Source organism: Anabrus simplex, chromosome 1 (genome assembly GCF_040414725.1).
Source record: "Anabrus simplex isolate iqAnaSimp1 chromosome 1, ASM4041472v1, whole genome shotgun sequence".
Lineage (NCBI taxonomy): Eukaryota > Metazoa > Arthropoda > Insecta > Orthoptera > Tettigoniidae > Anabrus > Anabrus simplex.
The window spans coordinates 770,612,123-770,633,683 of record NC_090265.1 but is presented as its reverse complement, the minus strand read 5'-3'; the positions used below and the strand labels follow the sequence as shown (position 1 = coordinate 770,633,683).

Genomic DNA, 21,561 nt, shown 5'->3' with positions numbered 1-21,561 from the left:
TCCTGGAGCAGACGTTGCCATGGTTACGGCAGTTCATTACTTTATCCGATACCTATAGCAGGAGTAGAGTGGTGCCAATATATCCATAATGGTTGGTTTTAGGGCCTTAAAACATGGTTTTCGGGCCCATAGGGCTTACCGAGTTTTGTTCTTTGCGTCAAGAGGATTAAATTGAGCTCTGTCTCGTCCTTATACGACAAATTCGATATTTTGCCTATATTAGCCTATTATTTTAATATCTCCCCCCCCCGTGCCCACCACTTAGAATTGTTTTGAAAATAAAATACAGCCCATGTTACTCACTCGCAATGTAGCTTTATATAGGTGAAGAAATTTTTAAAATCGGTTCAGTAGTTTTTGAGTCTATTCGTTACAAACAAACAAATTTTTCCTCTTTATAATATTAGTATAGATCAACTGGACATTTATGAGAGCATCCATCGCAGCTATGCAAAACAAATCATCATAGAAATTCAATCATCAATGAAAGTTGACAGAAAGGTACTCCTGTTGTTCTGCACTAGGCTGATAATGGTTATAACATTCAGCATCTCGTTTTATGACCCAGGTCATTTGTTTCCTAGATGACCTCGTCACATTGGCTTGTTCGTTCCGTACTGACACCTTTTTTTCTTGTTGTCAATATCCTTCTGCCTGTTCCTGGGTGTTTGTATCAGCGACAATGTTGCTACTTCCTTAATTACATCAACATTAAATTTTCCATCCTGCAGTCTTTGCCTTGCCATAAAATAAGTTTGAAAACCATGTGTTATGAGGATAATTTTGCCTGTGATCTAACTTCCTGTTACGAAATACCATCGATCTCATCTGCAAACTCTCTTCACACCTTCATATTCTTGATATAGCCTGCACAGTTTCTTTCCCTACCAATAGCACTTTACTTCTTCATTCATATCCTAAAAGCTATGCCTTGTTGATGAAACGTCTCTCCTCTGTCATTTGCTGTCCTTTTCAATTTCATGTAATTGTTATAACGTAGTCTCTTTCCTTCCAACATCATCACCTTCCTCTATTCCCCAACACTATTTCTTTAAGAAAATGTTGAAAGAGTTGTCCGATTTTATGGCCAATAAATTTTGTTGTTCTCTTTTCCATTTCTTTTAATAATGTTCTCCCTTTATGGGCTTCCCTTAAAACTTCTAGGTTCCATCCATCTCATTCTTGTAATTTTGCACCATATCCACTTTATTTCTGGAAATCTTAATACCAGTACCATACAACCCATGGAAAGTGGAGTTTGAACATTAGGATTCTGACAAACTGATAATATTCCAAAACTACTCACTGATCATGAACTACCGGTACTTAGTTATTTTCAAATAATTCATCTTCCCACAATGTTTTAATATAAATGACACCACTGATGTACAAAATTAATCCCTGTATCAATTGTTGAATGCTCTTTTGTGCTGTTCTATGCAAGGGCGCCCATATCCGGGGGGCAAGGTGGGGCCACGGGCCTCCCCTAGCTTTCAGGGAAAGGCAAAAATCTAGTCTAGTCAGGTGTTTTCCTTTCGACAAAATGATGTAAAAGTCAGTATTATGTAGAAGCGGTAGTACTGTTCCCCACCAACAGGCATGGAACACCGTGAGTTATTCTACCACAGAATACAAGTCGCCATTTATCTTCCAAAATATCAAAAATACTACGTACCCCCATGTCTGCCCCCCCCCCCCCCTACAAACTGTCATATGGGCGCTGATGGTTCTATGAACAGTATGGAAGAACAAGTGTTTGTGAAATTAATAACTGGTTCGATAGAAGGCATTTCGGTTATTTCACTGAAGCTCAACTTGTAGGATTCCAGCAAGGTATACCACATTCAGGAGGTCAAATGGATTGTATCATGATTGACCTTAATTTAAAGATATGTACTATAACATTCCTAACATAGATACTGTAAAAACAGTAAGAAAGAATTTATTGTTACACAGCAAATTAAGGCATGTGATAGGGTAGATCATGGAAGACTACTGGCAAAAATGAGTGCAATTGGACTAGACAAAACAGTGACTGAATGGGTGGTTAAATTTCTAAAAAATAGAACTTAAATAATTAGAGGGCACAGATTTCTTCACATGGTCACAAGAGTATTTAGCGGTTGTAGTAAGGATATAAAGGAGAGGGAATATAAGTCTCTGGTAAAACCCCAGCTTGTATGGTTCCAGTGTATGGAACCCTCACCATGATTACATGACTTGAGAAGTGGAAAACATCTAAAGAAAAGCAGCTCAATTTGTTCTGGGTGATTTCCAACTAAGGAGTAGCGTTATGACATTTTTTGAAAGTTTGGGCTGGGAAGACTTGTGAGTAAGGAGATGTGCTGCTCAACTGAGTGGTATGTTCCGGGCATTCAGTGGAGAGAGGGTGTGGAATGACATTAGTAGGCAAATAAGTTTGAGTGGTGTTTTCAAAAGTAGGAAAGATCAAAATATGAAGATAAAGTTGGAATTCAAGAGGACAACAGGCCTCTCCGGAGGCCATACGTCATTATTATTATTATTATTATTATTATTATTATTATTATTATTATTATTATTATTATTATTATTATTATTATTATTATTATTATTATCATTAGGATTCCAGCTAACTAATAATATTCCAAAACTGGACACTGACCATGAACTACTGAGATCTACTTAGTTATTTTCAAATAATTCCTCTTTCCACAGTGTTTTAATGTAAATGGCACCACTGATGTAGAAAGTTGATCCCTGTATCAATTGCTAAATGCTTTTTTGTACTGTTTTATGAACAGTATGGGAGACCAAGCATGTTTACCTTATGGACGAGTGACAGCAGTTGGTAAGGAGGCGAAAAGGAATTGAGCTTGGTGTGGGATGAGAACATGCTTATTTGCATGTCCATGATAAGTAAATGAAGTATGTTGTTGTTTAGATGATGACTTGGTGGTTCACAACATTCATGGCTCCAGCAATCAAGCAGAAGGTTCACAACCTCCCCGGCGTTGAGTATCTGTACAGCGTCATCTCTCCAGACCAGCTCGAGATCCCGGCGTACATTACGGAATATGACATGTCGGTGAGTAACGTAGAGCAGTCTTCCTAGCCGCTCTGCCTCTGTAACTGTGTTCTGGCTTGCTTTGCAGCTATGAGCTTATGAGGGAGACTTGTCTGTCCTTTCTAGAGAAGTTCAGCTTTAGTTTATATGGTTTGCCATCAGGAACTTTGTATGGCACTGATAATCTTTGAGTAACTGGTAAGGGCTCATTTATTACTGATATACTGTTATAACGTAGTTACCATATTTCTCCAAATCCAAGATGACCCTGAATGCAAGATGACCCCCCACTTTTTCCTTCAAAAATTAAATCAGGCTTAAAAAGTGCTTTGTGAAATTATAATTTTATTTATTGCAAATTTCAAATTTTATTTGAGAAACAAAATAAACACACACAAGTATCATGTAAATCCTACCTACTGAATTACCCTAATTATTTTCATTAGAGGTATCGGATACTGACTTTGAAAGTTCAGGGAATTCCTATTCGTGAACCCACATTCGTATCTCATCTCATGTTACGGCCATTCCAACCTTGCGTTTATTGGGCACATACCTCACAATTTCGTGTTCCTTATTGCGGACCACTGGATGCGTTTCTTGTACATTTTTAGACTACCTCTGTCTTTAGGCCCATGCTGGACATTGGTATTAGTTATGCTATATTTTCCTGCAACTGCACAATTATTCTTTATTTCCACATGTTTAATAACCATTAATTTAAAATTGGTATCATTATATCAAAGATAACCCATTGAAAATTTGCTGGCAATACTTGTTCCACGTGTTTCTACAATCCGACGATCCATCACGAAAATATTTCTGCTGTCTATGAACCTGTTACTTTTATTAAGCATCAGGTACAGCAGACGTGTTATAACTCATTATGGGGCAAAATGCTGGCAACAAGAATGAGTAAGCGTGGCCTTTCTAAGAATTCTAAGGTCACATGCTTGCTATTCCAATTCAAATGACATTTCCTGCGCAGCTGGAACTCAAAAGTACGGTTCATTATGGTCGTCCTTGTAATTAGCTCAAGAGAGTACTGTAGGCCTAATATTTTGATGTCATTTGGGGATTTTAGAAACATTTTTGTAGAGGCTAGTAGAATGTCATTCTCTCTTCACTACTTTCTGAGAACCAGTGACTTTACAGTTCTGTACATCAGTGAGTTGATGTGGAACCTAGCAGGACACAATTTTCCTCACTGTGCAATCGACTGTCGCGGCTAGCGAAAGACCTGGACGTTGAAGGTCGAGTTTCGTGCGCCCGCGGGGGATGAAGAGAAGTAGCATGGTTACTGTGGTAGCTGCCAGTGGTGTTCATTACAGTTACGTCGCAAATGCAAGACGACCTGAGATTTTTCACATGAAATTCTGAGAAAAAATGTTGTCTTGGATATGGAGAAATATGATATTTCATAAAATATTGCTGCATTAAACTTGCTAGCATATCTTGGAAATATTAGCTCATTGATTTTATAAAAATAACAGAGAACTCTACAATTTACATTTATTTCCATTAAACAGTGAGAGTCTCTACATTTTGTTGTAGTTACAAGAGCTGTAAATACAGTAGCGGCAATATTGATAGAATGTGATATTTAATGAACTAACAAGTACAATTGCATTATATTCCTTCAGTGTAGTCGCCCGCAAAGTCTGTTACGTTTAAAAATCTTGGGAATAGAACCAGCTTATGGGTGTTTCAATTGACGCTTTAATCCAAGCTCATAGGCACGTGTCCATGTCTCATCAGTGGCGACAATACGCTGCAGAAATGTGTCTCCTTTGTTGCGGTATCCGTCTAGGTGAATGCCAGCCAGTGCATACCGGTGCCACTTCTGTACATCAGTGAGTTGATGTGGAACCCAACAGGACACAATCTTCCTCACGACTACAAGGATGTTATTCAAATTAATGGAGTCACCCAGGTTCACCACGTCCAGAGAAATTTTGACGAGAAGCCAGTCAAGTGAAGGTTATGCTGATTGTGTCATACAACTATGAGGGTGTTATTCTTATGCATGCTGTGCCTGGGGGACAAACCGTCAACAGTGACTACTATTGTTGATTTCTGGAACAACATTTGCATCCATCTATGTGGAGCAAACATCTACGTTTGTTACGAGACGATTGCCCCATCGTGTTGCATGTCCTGTTGCAAACAATGTCAAGCTCTTATTGCAACGGTGGCATTGGGAGGTCCTGGAACACCCTCTGTACTCACGAGTCCTTGTGACTTCAACCTTTTTCTGAAGTTGAAGGAACCCCTAGGAGACCGTGGATTTCCTGACGTGGCATCTGTACTCTGCAGTAGGGCGCTCCATCACTGTTATCAGAATGAGTTAGCCTGGAAATTTAGAATGTGCAATAATGGACCCGTTATACAGGATGATCAGAAGCAACGTGAACCGGGTATATTAGCAGTAGAGGACTGGTCACACTGATAAGTAACTTTTAAAAAAATAACTGGTTATCTCGCACCGTTGTCATTTTATCAGCTGCTGAATTTAGCCAATCAGATCACTTCGTGAGCAAATTCAAATGGGCTTTGCCCGGTATTCCTGCGAAATCTGTATGTGATTTAAGAACGGCATGAGATCCATGCCAACAATGCCACCAATCACAAATACACTGCTGGTTACAGCCAGTGTCACTGTAGTGCACTTGCTTTGGAGCAATACTGTATTCAAACCCTTCCTGTGGCGAAATGTTATTCTTCGACTGGTGCTCTCATGCCGATCTTAAGGATGTACAGATTTAGCATCACAGCCTCATAAAGCCCATTTGAATTCGCCCGTGAAGTGATCTGATTGGCTAACTTCAGCAGCTGATAAAATGAGAATGGTGCGAGATATCAAATTATTTATCAGTATGACCAACCATCTAATGCTCATATATCCATTACATGTTGTTTCCAACCACCCTGTATTGGTATTATAAATGTCAGGAAGCTGTTGGGGACTGATGGCAACGCATTCTCTGTTGATGACAGTAGAGTGCCCTATTGCATGGAGCACAGATGCCACGTCAGGAAATCGGTGACCTCAGAAGAGTTCCTTCAACTTCAGAAACAGGTCAAAGTCACAACGACTCTTGTCTGCTGAGTACGGCAGGTGTTCCAAGACCTCCCAATGCCACCATTGCAATAACAGCTTGACATTCCTTGTGACATGACAACGTGAATTGTCATGCAACATGATAGGGCGACCATCACGTAATAAGCATGGACGTTTGTGCTGCGTGGCCGGATGCAGATGTTGCTCCAGAAATTGGCAACAGTAGTCACTGTTGACGGTTTGTCCCTCGGGCACAGCATGCGTAAGAATAACACTGTCGTAGTCGTATGACACAATCAGCATAACCTTCACTTGACTGGCTTCTCGTCAAAATTTCTCTGGACTTGGTGAACCTGGGTGACTCCATTCATTCGATTGATGCTTTAATTCAGGTTTGTAGGCTCGTGCCCATGTCTTATCAATGGTGACAATATTCTGCAGAAATGTGTCTGCTTCGTTTCGGTATCTGTCCAGGTGAATGTCAGCCAATGCATACCAGTGCCATTTCTGTATGCTGGTGAGTTGATGTTGAACTGACCGGGGTGCAATTTTCCTTATGTTAAGACATTTCATGAGCATGTGCCACACCGTTTGATGACTGAGACCAACCTCTACGGATAATTCCCAGACAGTCCATCGATGGTCTACAGAAACAAGACCACTTACAATGTCAATCTGACCTTGAGGAATGGACGGCCAACCTGTGCGGTGCAAATTTGCAGTCTCATTCCAACCCGCGCTAACTGCCTTGACTCATCGTGCAACCATCCTATGCGGTAAGGCATCCTTGCCACAGGCTTCAAGTAATCCTCGATAACATTTTGATGTATTTTGGCCACAGGCAGCTTTGATTTTAATCCACAAACACTGATCACCTTTTGAAAACATATTTTAGAGTGATGAAATTGACACTCATCAATTAAATGCCACACAACAACAACACTTCCAACTGGATGTCCATCAGATGCACACTACACATCGACAACTGCTCCCATGCTCCCATGCCCGATCTCCTATGAGTATCTGGACTAAATTGCCACTACTTTATTGACAGCTCTCATATATCCTCGCCATAGTACATCACTCTCATACTGAAGATCTAGAACTGCTCAGGCATTTTAGGAAGCAATACGCATCCAGACTCGGAGGGTAGAAACTCAAGCTTAAGTCGTACAGGTTTCCTGAGAGAATATGAGCTTTAAATGTTCTATAGATTCTAAACATCTCGAACATCAGATTCACATAGTGGCTGATTACGATGGAGGAACACAGTGTTACAAACCAAACATGGTCTTTCTGAAAGTCTTGTCTTCATAATCACATAATCATACTCAACCAATGAAGCACTCACCATAATTTGGGTCAGTATTTAAATATTCACTACATTAGAGTGCTGGAGATCATTTTTCTATTCTTATAATAAGGCTTCAGAAGATTCTAGCATAAATATTTCCTGTTCTTTTACAGTTAATTTTCCCACGTGAAAACATCTCCAGTTTGTTAGGCCAAACAGAGTTGGGAAGTAGTCGAGTAAAAATAATTGAATAACTTGTAACAATCACACTAAAACCTTGTTAAGACATTCCTGGAGGGAACAACAAAACGGAATGTGTTAAACGAGAAAACATACTACTGATTATATGAATAAACACTGGATACGACTTTTTCCAGCATGAGGGCATTTTACATCGTGTAAAGAAGGTTACAGTGCAAACTATATCTACCATTTCTAAAGATGAGAGGAAAGTATTAAAAGGTGAGAAAAACATGAGAGAAGAAATATGAAAATATTTTCTGCTGGGGTTTATAAAATAACAAGTGCACTGAAAGGTGTGAAAAACACTGAACAATAAACATGTGCATATCACACTCTTTCTAAAACAAATGTTAATAGAAGCCTTTCATTTCGGAGCAGTGGGTTATTATTAAACATTATTATCTGGTCACACACTTGGACAATGAATTGGAGGTTACACTCAACCATATGTGACCAGGAGGAATGACTTTGGCCACCATTTTGGATAAACTTCGACCAATTCACGTGATCGAGTCAAAATTCAAAGGTGCGAGAGTCAGTCTTGGGTTCAACATTCGCGATCTCTGCACGCTTTAAGATACAGATGCCAGTCCACTTTCTGCCAGATTTTAATTTTGTCTTCATTAGTAAGAAATTTCATGACTTTTTCCATATTCATAACTAGGCTATCTCAAGACAAATATGTACCATGCTAGTCAATTTCAGACAGTTATGTTCTTAATCCAGATATAGTAATACCGTCAGGGTTGGAAAAGAACAATATTTGTCCAAGGGAGGCCATATAGAATAGATGAAAATGAGGAACCTGGCACAAGTAAGTGGAAGCAATGCCAGAACTTAGCTAATGGTCCTGTGGTTGCCAACCCATGCTCCCAAGTTGAAATCCCCTGGGCCCCTTTTAGTCACCTCTTTTGAAAGGCATGTGATACCATGGGTGTAATTCTACTGCCCTCAACCCAGAGTGAGAGCTGGTAATAAACACTTCTGTCCTGGTGATGACCAAACTGCTTTTTTTTCTTTTTTACAAGTTATTTTATGTCATGACACAGATAGGTCTTATGGTGATGATGGAATAAGAAAATGCTAAGAGTTGGAAGGAAGCAGCTATGGCCTTAATTTGCCTGGTGTGAAAATGGGAAACCACAGAAAACCATCTTCAGGGCTGCTGAGAGTGAGGTTCGAACCCATTATCCCCCGGATGCAAGCTCACAGCTGACTGAGCATTAAAGCTCTCTCTAACTTGGAAAAAACATGTAGCTAATGTCATTCCCAATCTTTGACTGATGTGACTGTACCTACTGGTCTACAGTGTGAACAAGCAGGAAAACTCCAGCAAGTACAGTACTCTTGCTTTTAGTATGTTCTCCAGCTTATGTCACACGAAAGTACAAAAAGTAGTGGCCCTTACATTTAAGCAAGAGGAGAAAATCTCAGCAAGTGGCCCTTGTGTACCATTTCTACCTATGTATCATCACACTGCTTCATTGCTCAAAACTGCACGGAATGAACAAATACCTATTGGCGTTCCTTTCAGGCTCCCGATAGGAATTAAGACCTCATCTTGACCAGTCTTGTTTAAAATGGCCTGCTGGACATTCTTCTAGAGTACTGTACATTCAGTTATGCTGGATAAATGTATGTGTGAATGTAACCAGATATTTAATTATCCTTGCCTTTTATTTTTTCAGTTTCACTTCAGTTTCTTCTAATTGCTGTTTTTATTTAAGTTTTGTTTTAATTCCAATACACTGTTATTTTATTTCTGTATGCCTCATATTCTTTAGTTAATAAGTTTTACTTTAAGGTTGTTCATAGATACTGCAATATTTATTTAATACTTTGTCTTAAAATTCTCTTGAAAATAAGTACTATTATTATTATTATTATTATCATCATCGTCGTTGTCGTCGTCGTCATCATCATCATCATCATTACCGTTTGTTTTATCTTATATGTTATTTTTTTCTATGGCTGACACTTAAAATTATTCTGTAAAATAAAATCTCAAAATTTGTAAATTATTAAGTGTTAGATGGAATCAATACCTTGAACTTCACCATTTTATGAGGACATAAGTTGTCATCATTTCACTAAACCAAAATGTCAATACAGCTCAATTTGTTTTTAGAACAGGGACAATTATCTCTTGTACTTGGGAATGTCATGGGGTTGTATGTAATCATCTTGGGAATTTAAGTAATGGCTAGGAACAAACGAGTGACAGTCACGTCATAGATGGAAAGTTAAGAACACATACTGTGTACGATAAATACAGGACATGTCAGGGTGGAAGACAGAGCAATGTCTGTTATCATTTGTGTTTCGCTTCATCATTTTCACTGTTATGTTTTTCCTTGCTTCAACCCACCATTTCCCGCATAGATCTTTTTGGTTGTGGTTTTAACATCTCGATGACGCAAGGTTTTTGGCGATGCAAAGATGGGAAAGAACTAGGATTGGGAAGGTACCAGCTGTGATCCTAATTAAGGTACAGCCAGAGCATTTGCCTGGTGTGGTACTGGGAAACCATGGAAAAACATCTTTAGGGCAGTCAATGGTGGCATTCGAACCCACCATCTCCCATAAGCAGCCTTTCAGCTATGTGATCCCAACTGTGCAGCTGACTTGGCTCATTTTCCACATCAAGACTGAAGATCTGACAAGATGACTCCTGATGAAGCTGCAGAGTGGAAATGAGCTCATTGGGAGCTGAGAGGAACTAGCAAGTACCAAGATGAAAATCTAGAAACTGTCCTTCCTTCTGTTTTTTGATATAAATATGTCTTATGGCTGACAGTCATCAGAATATTTGTGTAATGTGACGCAACAAAATGTGTGACGGAAGTGTAATCATAGCAACTGTACAGGCTGTGATGTAAGGTATGGATGGATGGTCAGGCAGTTTTACCTAGCAACTGTACAGGCTTTGATGTAAGGTATGGGTGGATGGTCAGACAATGTTACCTAGCAACCATGCAGGCTGTAATGTAAGGTATGGATGGATGGTCAGGCAATGTTACCTAGCAGCCGTGCAGGCTGTGATTTAAGGTATGCATGGATGGCCAGACAGTGTTACCTAGCAACTGTCCAGGCTGTGATGTATGGTATGGAAGGATGGCCAGACAATGTTACCTAACAACCGTGCAGGCTGTGATGCAAGGTATGGAAGGATTGTCAGACAATGTTACCTAGCAACCGTGCACGCTGTGATGCAAGGTATGGAAGGATTGTCAGACAATGTTACCTAGCAACCATGCAGGCCGTGATGTAAGGTATGGATGGATGGCCAGACAATGTTACCTAGCAATCGTGCAGGCTGTGATGCAAGGTATGGAATGATTGTCAGACAATGTTACGTAGCAACCATGCAGGCTGTGATGTAAGGTGTGGATGGATGGCCAGACAATGTTACCTAGCAACCGTGCAGGCTGTGATGTAAGGTGTGGATGGTTGGCCAGACAATGTTACCTAGCAACCGTGCAGGCTGTGATGCAAGGTATGGAAGGATTGTCAGACAGTGTTACCTAGCAACCATGCAGGCTGTGATGTAAGGTATGGATGGATGGCCAGACAATGTTACCTAGCAACCATGCAGGCTGTGATGTAAGGTATGGATGGATGGCCAGACAATGTTACCTAACAACCGTGCAGGCTGTGATGTAAGGTGTGGATGGATGGCCAGACAATGTTACCTAGCAACCATGCAGGCTGTGATGCAAGGTATGGAAGGATTGTCAGACAATGTTACCTAACAAGCGTGCAGGCTGTGATGTAAGGTGTGGATGGATGGCCAGACAATGTTACCTAGCAACTGTGCAGGCTGTGATGTAAGGTGTGGATGGATGGCCAGACAATGTTACCTAGCAACCATGCAGGCTGTGATGCAAGGTATGGAAGGATTGTCAGACAATGTTACCTAGCAACCATGCAGGCTGTGATGTAAGGTATGGATGGATGGCCAGACAATGTTACCTAACAACCGTGCAGGCTGTGATGCAAGGTATGGAAGGATGGCCATACAGTGTTACCTAGCTACTGTGCAGGCTGTGATGTAAGGTATGGATGGATGGTCAGACAGTGTTACCTAGTAACTGTGGAAGGGGTCCAACACTTCAAATCATGAAGGTATCAGTCAAAAAAAACAAAGGCCATAAAGAGCATGAAGATGAAAGATTCCCTAGGCCTCGCAACCTAATACCATTAGGTTCGTAAAGGTACAAGGGTTCACCACCGGAGGTCATATAGGATAGATGAAAGTGAGGAGCCTAGCACAAGTAAGTGGAGGCAATGCCAGGACTCAACTAAGGGGCCCATAGTCACCAACTGACACTCCCCAAATTCAGAGCCCCTGGGGCCCCTTCCTTTTAATGGCTGGTGGTCATCTGAAATTAGAAACCATTGATGGATGGCCATGACCAGGAGACATATTTATGATTACTTGATTCTTGCAAAGGGAAAAGTTCTTTCTTTATTTTTTTCCTTTCTCTTGTTCTCTCTGTCTACAAGGACCTCACTTTGGTTTATCCCATTACATATTCCTTTTCCTGTTCTTTATATTACTTCATCTTGAAATATATTTGCTGTGCCTTGTTTATTTCTTATGTTGTAGTGATAAGGGCCCCCAAATGTTTGTCTAACTAGGCCATATTTAATGTGATTGCAGATGAACGGTCTTCGCTACTTTCAGCCGGAATCTCCAACTTAAATGCTTGGCTACCATTATCGAGTGTAGTTTGTTAGGATCTTGTTAACGTGATCGATGGACCATTACAAAAGTGCTTTACATATACCTGTAGAATGATACCAGCTTATGTGATTAAGATGCAACTTTCGAGGTAGGAGGAAGAAACTTAAGTACTGCCATATTGTTATAACTTGGTAGTTGCTAGAAAGTTGGACTTGCAGAAACACCATATTTGGTTTCCATAAGATTAGGCTATCAAATGTTGATGTACAATAATAGTGTATTTATGGTTAATTTAAGTGACTGTACATATTTATAACTTTTGTAACTGATGACGTGTCTGTATAGTACGATACTTTGTTGTTAAATCAATTGTGCCATGCTTTTTAAAACCTTAGACCTGGCAGGCTTGAGACTGATACTGGTGGAAAGAGAAAGCATGCTGTACCATCTAATATTTGCCTTATCTAGTGATATTTAACATTACAAAACTTCTGAGTTGTACGTCATGCTTTCTTGTGGACAGGGTCACTTCTAGGTGTTGAACTTTCTCAGGCAAAATTGTTCAATTGCAGAGATTGTTAATAAACTTCATATGGCAATACCTACTTAAGAAATAATGTACTCAAAGCATCTTTCTGTAACCCCTCGTATATGTAGGTCTCTCTTTCATGGAGCACAAATTATTTGTTCAGAGTTGCACAATATGATATGCATAAATTAATATTCAGTTTCTTTTTTTTTTACTCTTGCAGATAGGGTTGCCAGGCCCCATATTATACAGGATTTTCCATATTTGAATGTCTGAAGTACTGTCCCATTTTAACAGCATTTAAACCAGTGGCAGTTCATGACATTTTACACTGGCAGGGCTTTGCCTCCACCCCTTCCCCTCCCCTAATAATAATAATAATAATAATAATAATAATAATAATAATAATAATAATCATAATCATAATCATAATAATAATAATAATCTGCTTACACTACAACAGTACCATAGTTAATTAATTAACTGCACTATTATTTTAGCTTCTTTATAGAACTGAATTGTTTAAATAGTCAGTATAATGGAATTAATTGTTTTGTAAAATGTTTTGGAATTAATCTGTAACAACAATTAGTGTTAAAACGTGGGGTGATAAAGCCTAGGTACATTGTAAAATGGTTGGTGATGTTATTGAGGGCTCCGCTGGGCAGCGATTACACCTGCCTGAACTGTGGATATCCGCGAAGTTAGTGTCTTTGCGGATACAAACTGTATGCCAGTGCGGATAATTTTGCTGATAATTTCTAAGTAATGATGTTTATTGATTTTCACACAGGTATACTATTGTTTTTGCTTGTGGTTAGGTGACCCTTGACATTGGTATGGGAGAATAGTAATATATAAAGAGCCTTGAGACCATAAAGTCGTAAATGTGACCTAAGTCTAACTGGCTCCTGTCCGCAAGTAATAGAAGGAAGGAACAAAGGTCAATATGTCGGTAGGCTTAAATGTCACAAGAGAAAATCCCTCATAAACCTGCGAATGTAGGGGTTCTGGTGCTAGGTGTCAAGCCTATTGAATTATGTTAACAGATCTATCCATTTCAATACCTTGGGTGTAAAATACTGTAGTTAAATATTTAAATTATCCACGGATAACCATTCGCGGATGCGGATATTAATTTGTATATCTGCCCAGGGCTCTACCCATACCATCCTTCCAGACTCCTCCCATACCCCACACACTTGCCAAACTCTAAGAACCTACTGAGGGCTCTCCTGCCACAGCCCAAGCACCTCAAGACTAAAAAAGAAAACACTGTACTTGCTGAACAGCAGCCACGATCTGAAAGCTTTTGCCATTTCCTTGAAAATAGAAAAGCTAAATGTTGACAGGCAAAATGATAAAGATTGTATAACTGAATAGCACAGCACATAAGTTCAACTTCGCTACATTTGTCCACATCTTTACTAATCAGTTACGGACTGAAATAACATTAAATGTTTTGGAAAGGAGGCGGGGTTGTGCCCAAAAGCCCTTCATGCACAAACCACTACTGATTTAAAAACCTCACTTTTGCCATGGTTAAAATTATCTATTTACAGTAGATTTACCGATCCTGCTTTGGAGTTCATTATTCTTCATCTAGCAATTCTGCACTATGATCAGAACGTGTAGTGGGCGAGCGAACCACCAGCGTGGAGCCCAGACTTGTGGGAGCAAGACACAGAAGCATGTGGTTTATGTCAACACAACAATTAACGAAACCCTGCATTGTTTCATTTTTCAAATTCCTTTAGCAGGAATTGTTTAAGCTGGCAGTTTGTGTTGTAGGGTGAGATTAAAGAGTTCATACCAATGTCGTTATAATGAGCAATTAAGTGAGATTCACCATTATTGAAAAACAGTTAAAAGTGAAGAAAAATAAGGGTTTTAAACTTTTTATGTAGAAAACGAAATGGCAGAATACTGTAATAAAGTCTGTGCCTACAGCGTAATTATACCTAGCACGGTAAATGATATCTCAGTGTTTTCTTGAGCAAATGTGTCAACATTACCTGTCCCAAAACTTGGCAACCCTTTATGCAGAACTTATGGATCACAGTTTACATTGGAATGCTTGTAGCTGTAGTTCTGTTGGATATCAGGATAAAGAAAGTAAATATTTAGTTATATATTCTTCAAAGAAAGTCAATATTTAGTTATATATTCTTCAAATTAACTTCTTGCTTAACCAGTGTACAGTTTGGCTTGTATAACCAGGAAATAAGAGCACATTGTAATAGGAAGTCTGGTAATGGCTGGAAACCATAAAATTATGTTTTATCTGGAGAGGCTGCTCTTCATAAAGCTCTGTAAAGTTCTCAGATAAACAGTTCTTCTTCCGCTTCATCATTTAACCATCTCCAGTTTCTTAAGAGTGCTCTTCACTTATGTCTATGCAACTTTCCACAATCCTACTCCTCTTCCTTGCAGATCATCTTTTTGTTTGGGAGATCCATCATGTCCTTGGTCTGCCCCTTGGTCACTTTCCCTCCAGATCTTTGTCAAACCATTTTTGTGCTACCCTCTTCAAGTCACCAAACCATCTCAATCTTGATGGTGCTAGAATTTTGTTGAGCGGTTTCACTTGGATGTCTTTGCGGACCTTTTCATTCCAGATCTTATCTTGTCTCGTTTTCTGCAGCATTGACCTCAGGAATTTCATTTCTGCAGCCTGGAGTCTGCTGTTATTCCTTCTGTTGATGGTACAACTTTCCACACTGTATGTTGTTATTGCTACAAAGTAGGCCTGATACAAAGTTTTCTTAGATATTAAAGGAATTTGGCTGTCCCAGAGGAGGTTCCTGATTTGATGGTACAAACGAGCACCTTTCTGAATCTTATTGGTGATTTATCTGAGCAACAGCCATCTTGAGTTACAATGCTGCGAAAGCCAATGCCTTGAAATCAGTACCACCTTTTTTATGCTTTTGTTCATCACAGAAATGAATATCAGTGATGACCTTGTTGCACTCCCTTGGAACTAACAAACCAATCTGATTATCTGCTTCCTCTTTGGAGTACTTGTGAAGAGAAAAAGTGAATAGCACTTTGTATGTCAGTTTGACAGGATTCCCTCAGCGGAGGACAAGTTGTCTTCCATTCAAGAGACGGACATGTCATTTAAGTGCCCAGTGGTCTGGAATATGGGTACTTGAAACATTAAATGACTCCAGCTCAAGAGTGAGAACAAAGGCATGAGGGATTTTCCTATTAAAACTTTATTTTTAATTATATTTTACCATTATGACAGTTTAAAATAACTGAACAGAAATTGATGAAATAAAGCACTGCTTGGCATGACGGAATGTTACCTTACTGTGTGTATGTTCTGTGCTATGCATGACTGTTATGCATTTACATTTGTTTTCTTCATATGAGTTCTTTGATTCTCAGTACGAGGAAGAAACATGATTTGATTACTTCCATTTCCAGTTACTGTAGGAAAAAACAAAAATCTTATTTGTGAAGTCAGACCTGTGTATTTTTTTCTCAGACCTATGAGAAATCATTAGGAAACCCAAAACTTTTCAATTTGGAAAACAGGTAAAGTGCAGTAACTTACTAAATAACAATGTGGCCGACAGCATGCTTTTAAAAGAAATGAGCCAAAACGTCTGGTATACTTTTTGTTGGTAGGAGGAAGAAGAAGAACTGCCGATTGTTTTACCTTATGACTGTGCTGCATGAATAGCTAAGTAGCGACATAAGCATATCCAGGTTCACCAAAACTTGCTCGATGATTGTTCTACCATCAATTTTCTGAAACAATTTCTGGTGGTGGTCACTTCTGACAACTGTTCTTATTTTTCCTCTGTACCTTTGACATAGTTTGGACCATTATTCTGTATTTTCCCCGTGGTTTTTATTAACTGTGCTCTTATGTGATTTGTTTCCTCAACATGAGCTGTCGTTAAGCCTAGTTTTGTGCTTTAACAACTCTATATAGGTGAATGAGACTTTGACTTTGAAGATGCTGTGCTCGCCAATATAACTGCAAATGTCTCTTTTTTAGTTATCACGTCATGAGAGGAATGCTTACTTTAAGTCACACTTTGATTGTTGTGGTTTCCCTGAACTCTAACACCTTCGGGACCTGACCTAACTTCACTTTTGTACGAGTGTTAAGGTTATTTCTCCATCAATAAAACGTCAACAGGGACCTTTATCGCACAGTCCCCGGTAAAACATCAGACAACACTGAGAGTTTTGTAGGTTTTACACTACCGGTACCGGTAATTAGTTAGTAATTTCTTAAACAATTAAAAAAAAAAAAACAGAAAATGACCTGAAGTGTAACTGGGTGCTGACCTGCACTTATCAAACATGAGAATGGTAGAAGTTTTGTGCTTATATTTTATTATTGTAAAGCATCTGATCCATATTGTGCAATGGCTTGTGCTCGTCTGTCATGTGCCATGTAGACCCTTATTTTCAGTTTATAGCCTTTTGCATTTTGAACATAATTTTAATTATAGGACAGTGCAAGCTGATGTCTGAGGAGTATGTTCAGTTGATTTGAAAGGAACTTGTTTAATAAATTTCTGTCACTGTGGTGCTTGTTAAGAAATTGTTTTACATTTTTTATGTCAATTACTGTAAATTTATTGTTTTGATTCTTTTCTTGCTTTTTGATTCAATTGTATTTATTGATGCTGAGTTTTGTTTAAAATGAATAAAATCTGACCATGAGGTAAAGAAGAGACTTTTGAATCTGAAACAGTCTTGACTGTTGGTTTCAGCAAGTGACTCTGATAAGAGACTTGGTTTCCAATAACATATTTGTAATTCAGAAGCAGCTTTCTTGTTTCCAAGCAATTTCACTGGACAATTCTGTAATTTTCAGGAACAAGTGCATTGGAATGTGAAATATTAAAACCTATATCAAGGGTTACAGAAATATGTCGACTATTGACCAATTGTTATTGTTGTTACACACTGTAGTGTATGTTGCCATTTTTTAAACAATTATTAAATGTGACACTCAGTATTGAATAAAACTCCCAGCAATTATTTTTAATTGTATGTAAGTACTGATTGTTGAGTACTGCTCTTCTTTTAGAGCGTCATATGTATTATTACTTAAATAATGGTAAGAAAGTATTTCCTGACTTCTTGATGTAGAATACGTATTCCTATTCCTGCTTGGCAACTGTATGCGAGGAAGAAATTTAACTTCCTTATGCTGTATGAGCTAATGAGAAGAACATGTGGCCTTTAGAGGACTCAGCCTGAATATATTTTACTTAACTTGAATTGTCTTTTGTATGTTACTGTAGTTTGGGCACCTGTAATTTGAAAGAAGGGGTATGGTGAAGTAATTAAGTTGTAGGCAAAGAGAACGGCCCCTTCTGATGAAGCTGAGAAACAGAAGTGAGGTTAATATACTGATGACTGATGATAAGCATAGATTGTTTTCCAGGATGTTAGACCATGTAGACATCTTAAAAGCGTTGACATTTGAAGCTACACGATCTGAGGGGAAACAAGAAAAGTCATGTGAGAGAAAAGCATTTCTTCCTTATGTTGCAGTGATTACAGACAGTATTGGGAAGGCTTTAAAGCACCACAACATCAAGACTGCCTTTACAACAACTAAGAAAATTTCCCAGCAGTTACGCTCAGCTAAGGACCATCACTACTACGAAAGGCAGCATTTACACCAGGCTGGAGGAACGTAAGTATCATTATCATCTCGCCCAACCTGAAAAATCTTTGGTGGCAGAGCACACTTTCTCTATCCTATACCAGGAGGTGAAATTTGAGGAAATCGCAATTTTGGCTACCACCCATCTATCGAGAAGCTGTGGAGATAATGAATTTCAATAGGAAAGAGAAGAAGCTACATATTAGCAGAGTTCTCCCAGACGACAGAAGTTTGACTGCACTTGGACACATTGCGCAGTCCTCAGTAACAACAATACCTAGCCTTCACATACTTTGAAAGTACGGGAGCATACCTGCCTCTGTCATTTTGTCCTGACAAGGAAGGTCGACACAGCCTAATATCCCGGAAGACAATCTAAGCTTCTTTATGAAATAATAAAAACTGTTACCAGTCTGATTTCGGAGACTTGTCTCCACCATCAAGATGACAGGTTTTGTTATTTCATAAAGAATGAATTCACAGTCGTGGACTCAGTTATGTTTAACAATATGGTTGTTAGAGATATACAGGAATTGGGATTGATGAGGTGGGACAGAGGTGAATGTCATGTGCACCTCTGGAAGTGTAAATCTTGTTTCTTTAAATTTTAGACTTCCTGATGGGCAATCAAAACCACATCCTTCTGGGCAAACCAAGCATCTCGGCCAGGCAGATACTACCTCATCACAATGGTGACCCATAAATTTTTAAGGTTTATTTTCATGCTGTGAGTGGAGGAAGATAATTAACAGGAGTAAGTTTCATTGGGTCATCATCATCATCATCATCATCTTACAGTTCCAGTTTCCTGCGTATTGTTGGCAAGCCTCTTCCATTCTGTCTTATTGAGATACCGTACGTTCTGTTGTTAATGACATCCTCCAGTGTCCTTCACCAATCTACAATGTCCATCTTTACGATGTCCATCCAGTGGGTTCTTGGTCTTCTCACAATCCGTTTTTCTGCCACATATCTCTCCAAGTTAACATAAGCTGTTCTTCTCGGCTCCATTCTCATTGCATGCCCAAACCCCCTCAATCGGGACATGCTGATCCGATCTAACAATGATGTCTCAATCCCAGCTTCTTTTTTAACCACATCATTCTTTGACTTAACCAGTTAGGTTTTTTGAGTTATGGACCTCAGGAACTTCATCTCAGATGCCTGCAACTATGATGAGTCCTTTTTAGTGAGGGTGCAGGTTTCGATACCATAGGTTAAGATTGGTATGAAGTACTGATTGAACATCTTGGTACTTTGGGATCCCAAAGGAGTGTTTGTACCTGCTGGTAAAAGTGAGAGCTCTTCTGCACTCTATTTGCCACCTCCTTGGTGGTTAGTGTATCTCGAGATGTTACACTGCTGAGGTATGTAAAGTTTCTAGTGGATGGTTTCCTAGCATGATATTTGCTGGTCGTCCCTCTCTGTTTATTGCCATCACTACTGTTCTGGGTTTGATCTTGAGATTAAACTCCTGGAACTTAACCTTCCATTCATTGAATCTCATCTATTTCTCCCCAGATCATGACATCATCAGCGAAAGCCACTGCACTTTGCTGACCACAGGTTTTCTTGATGTTCTTCATTATGTCATCCATGATGATGATGATAAACAATAATAGGGTTAGTGTACTGAATGGGGCATGAACACCTAAATATGAAGAAAGGCTTAAATCCTGTTAAAGATAGATGTTGATGTATGATGGCCTGTAGTCTGGCTGTTACACTTCATGGAGCTAAATATCATGGAAAGTGCCAGAGTAAGAAAATGTGGGATTATGAAAAACTTTATAGCATTTAAAAAGACTGAAGCAAGAAGAATTAACCAAAAGAAAAACAATTTTCATTTGATTTTTTAAGTAACATATATAAATTTGAGAACTGGAAATGGCAGGTAAGGACAAACACAAAGGGACGAGGACAATCTTCCCTGTTCTTCTTGTCAGTTTCTTCTAAGGCCCTGACGAGTTCAATTCTGCTTTCCATTTTCATCAATGATCTTGCCGATGCTTGTGATCTTGATTGGTTGTGGAAGATGCTCTCCGCATTAGCTTGTGCCACAGTGGCCAAACAGGAACCTCTTGGGAATAGATGATGAAGATAGAACACTTCCTGATGCAGAAAGTAATACTTCAGGCAGTGTAAGAGGAAGAACGAAGCACTGAAAAAAGCAACAACGAGACACTTATGAAATTAGGATATTTTAACTGTAGTGATCATGAGGATATGTACTTACACCTAGGTGTTATGTTCTGCTATTTGTAAAATAGTGGCTGAACGTTATATCGTGAAGAGGAAAAGGACGCACTTAGACATTACATCCATCCTTTCTTGCAGTAACGGGGGTTGGGAGTTAGAAGCGGGGTGGGCAAAAAATGTTATAGACAGCAAAAACTACTCAGGTTTAAGGGCTATAGTAGGTGGGGGTGGGGGTGGGGGTGGGGGTGGGGAGGACATAAACATTGAAAAAATATAGCTACAAAATGGTAAGTTTTTGAATGCTCTCTGAGCAAATTTTTATAGAGACGTAAAGGTTGAGGCTGCCAACTTGTATGGTAATAATGGTACTATACAATAAAACTTTCACCAAAGGGACAATAATTACACATGTATTACAATTAAATAGAAGTTCGGCATGATTATACAATTAGGGAGTCGTGCAGTATTTGACTACACACAAACAAAGTAACAGACACTACAGAGAACTGCACAGACACATATACTGACTGAGACTGTCAGACTGACGAATGCACGTGGCAAGCGACATCATACCAGTGACCATGACCTTGGCAAAATGTCTTCCCCTGCTACCCTTTGTCACAGCACATGCTACTTGCAGCTGTGCTCTATGAATCAGTTAGCTGCAACGAACGAGATTATGTGAGTATTTCTGCCAAGTATTTGTCTTAATAATTAAAGAAATTAAAGGAATGAATGAGCTGAAAAAACAATAGGGATTGTACAAATTGCTTTTAAAAAACAATTTCTAATTTCAGATGATTAAAAATTTTTTTTTTTTTCCCCGCCTCGCCCCCGCCCCCCATTTGCCGCTAC

General features: G+C 39.2%; 1 protein-coding gene across 3 annotated transcripts in view; it reads left to right on the top strand.

Annotated features, from left to right (window-relative positions):
• Gdap2 (ganglioside induced differentiation associated protein 2) overlaps positions 1 to 17,144 on the top strand; it is a 1,140,014-nt gene extending 1,122,870 nt beyond the window's left edge. For 2 of the 3 annotated variants that reach the window (XM_068225211.1, XM_068225212.1), the window contains 2 exons: positions 2,924 to 3,067; positions 12,308 to 17,144. In XM_068225211.1, coding sequence (XP_068081312.1) covers positions 2,924 to 3,067; positions 12,308 to 12,349 — 186 coding nt within the window. In that variant the 3' untranslated portion in view covers positions 12,350 to 17,144. The remainder of the gene's footprint in view (positions 1 to 2,923; positions 3,068 to 12,307) is intronic. The other variant, XM_068225213.1, reaches the window with a different exon arrangement.
• Positions 17,145 to 21,561: the final 4,417 nt, after the last annotated feature.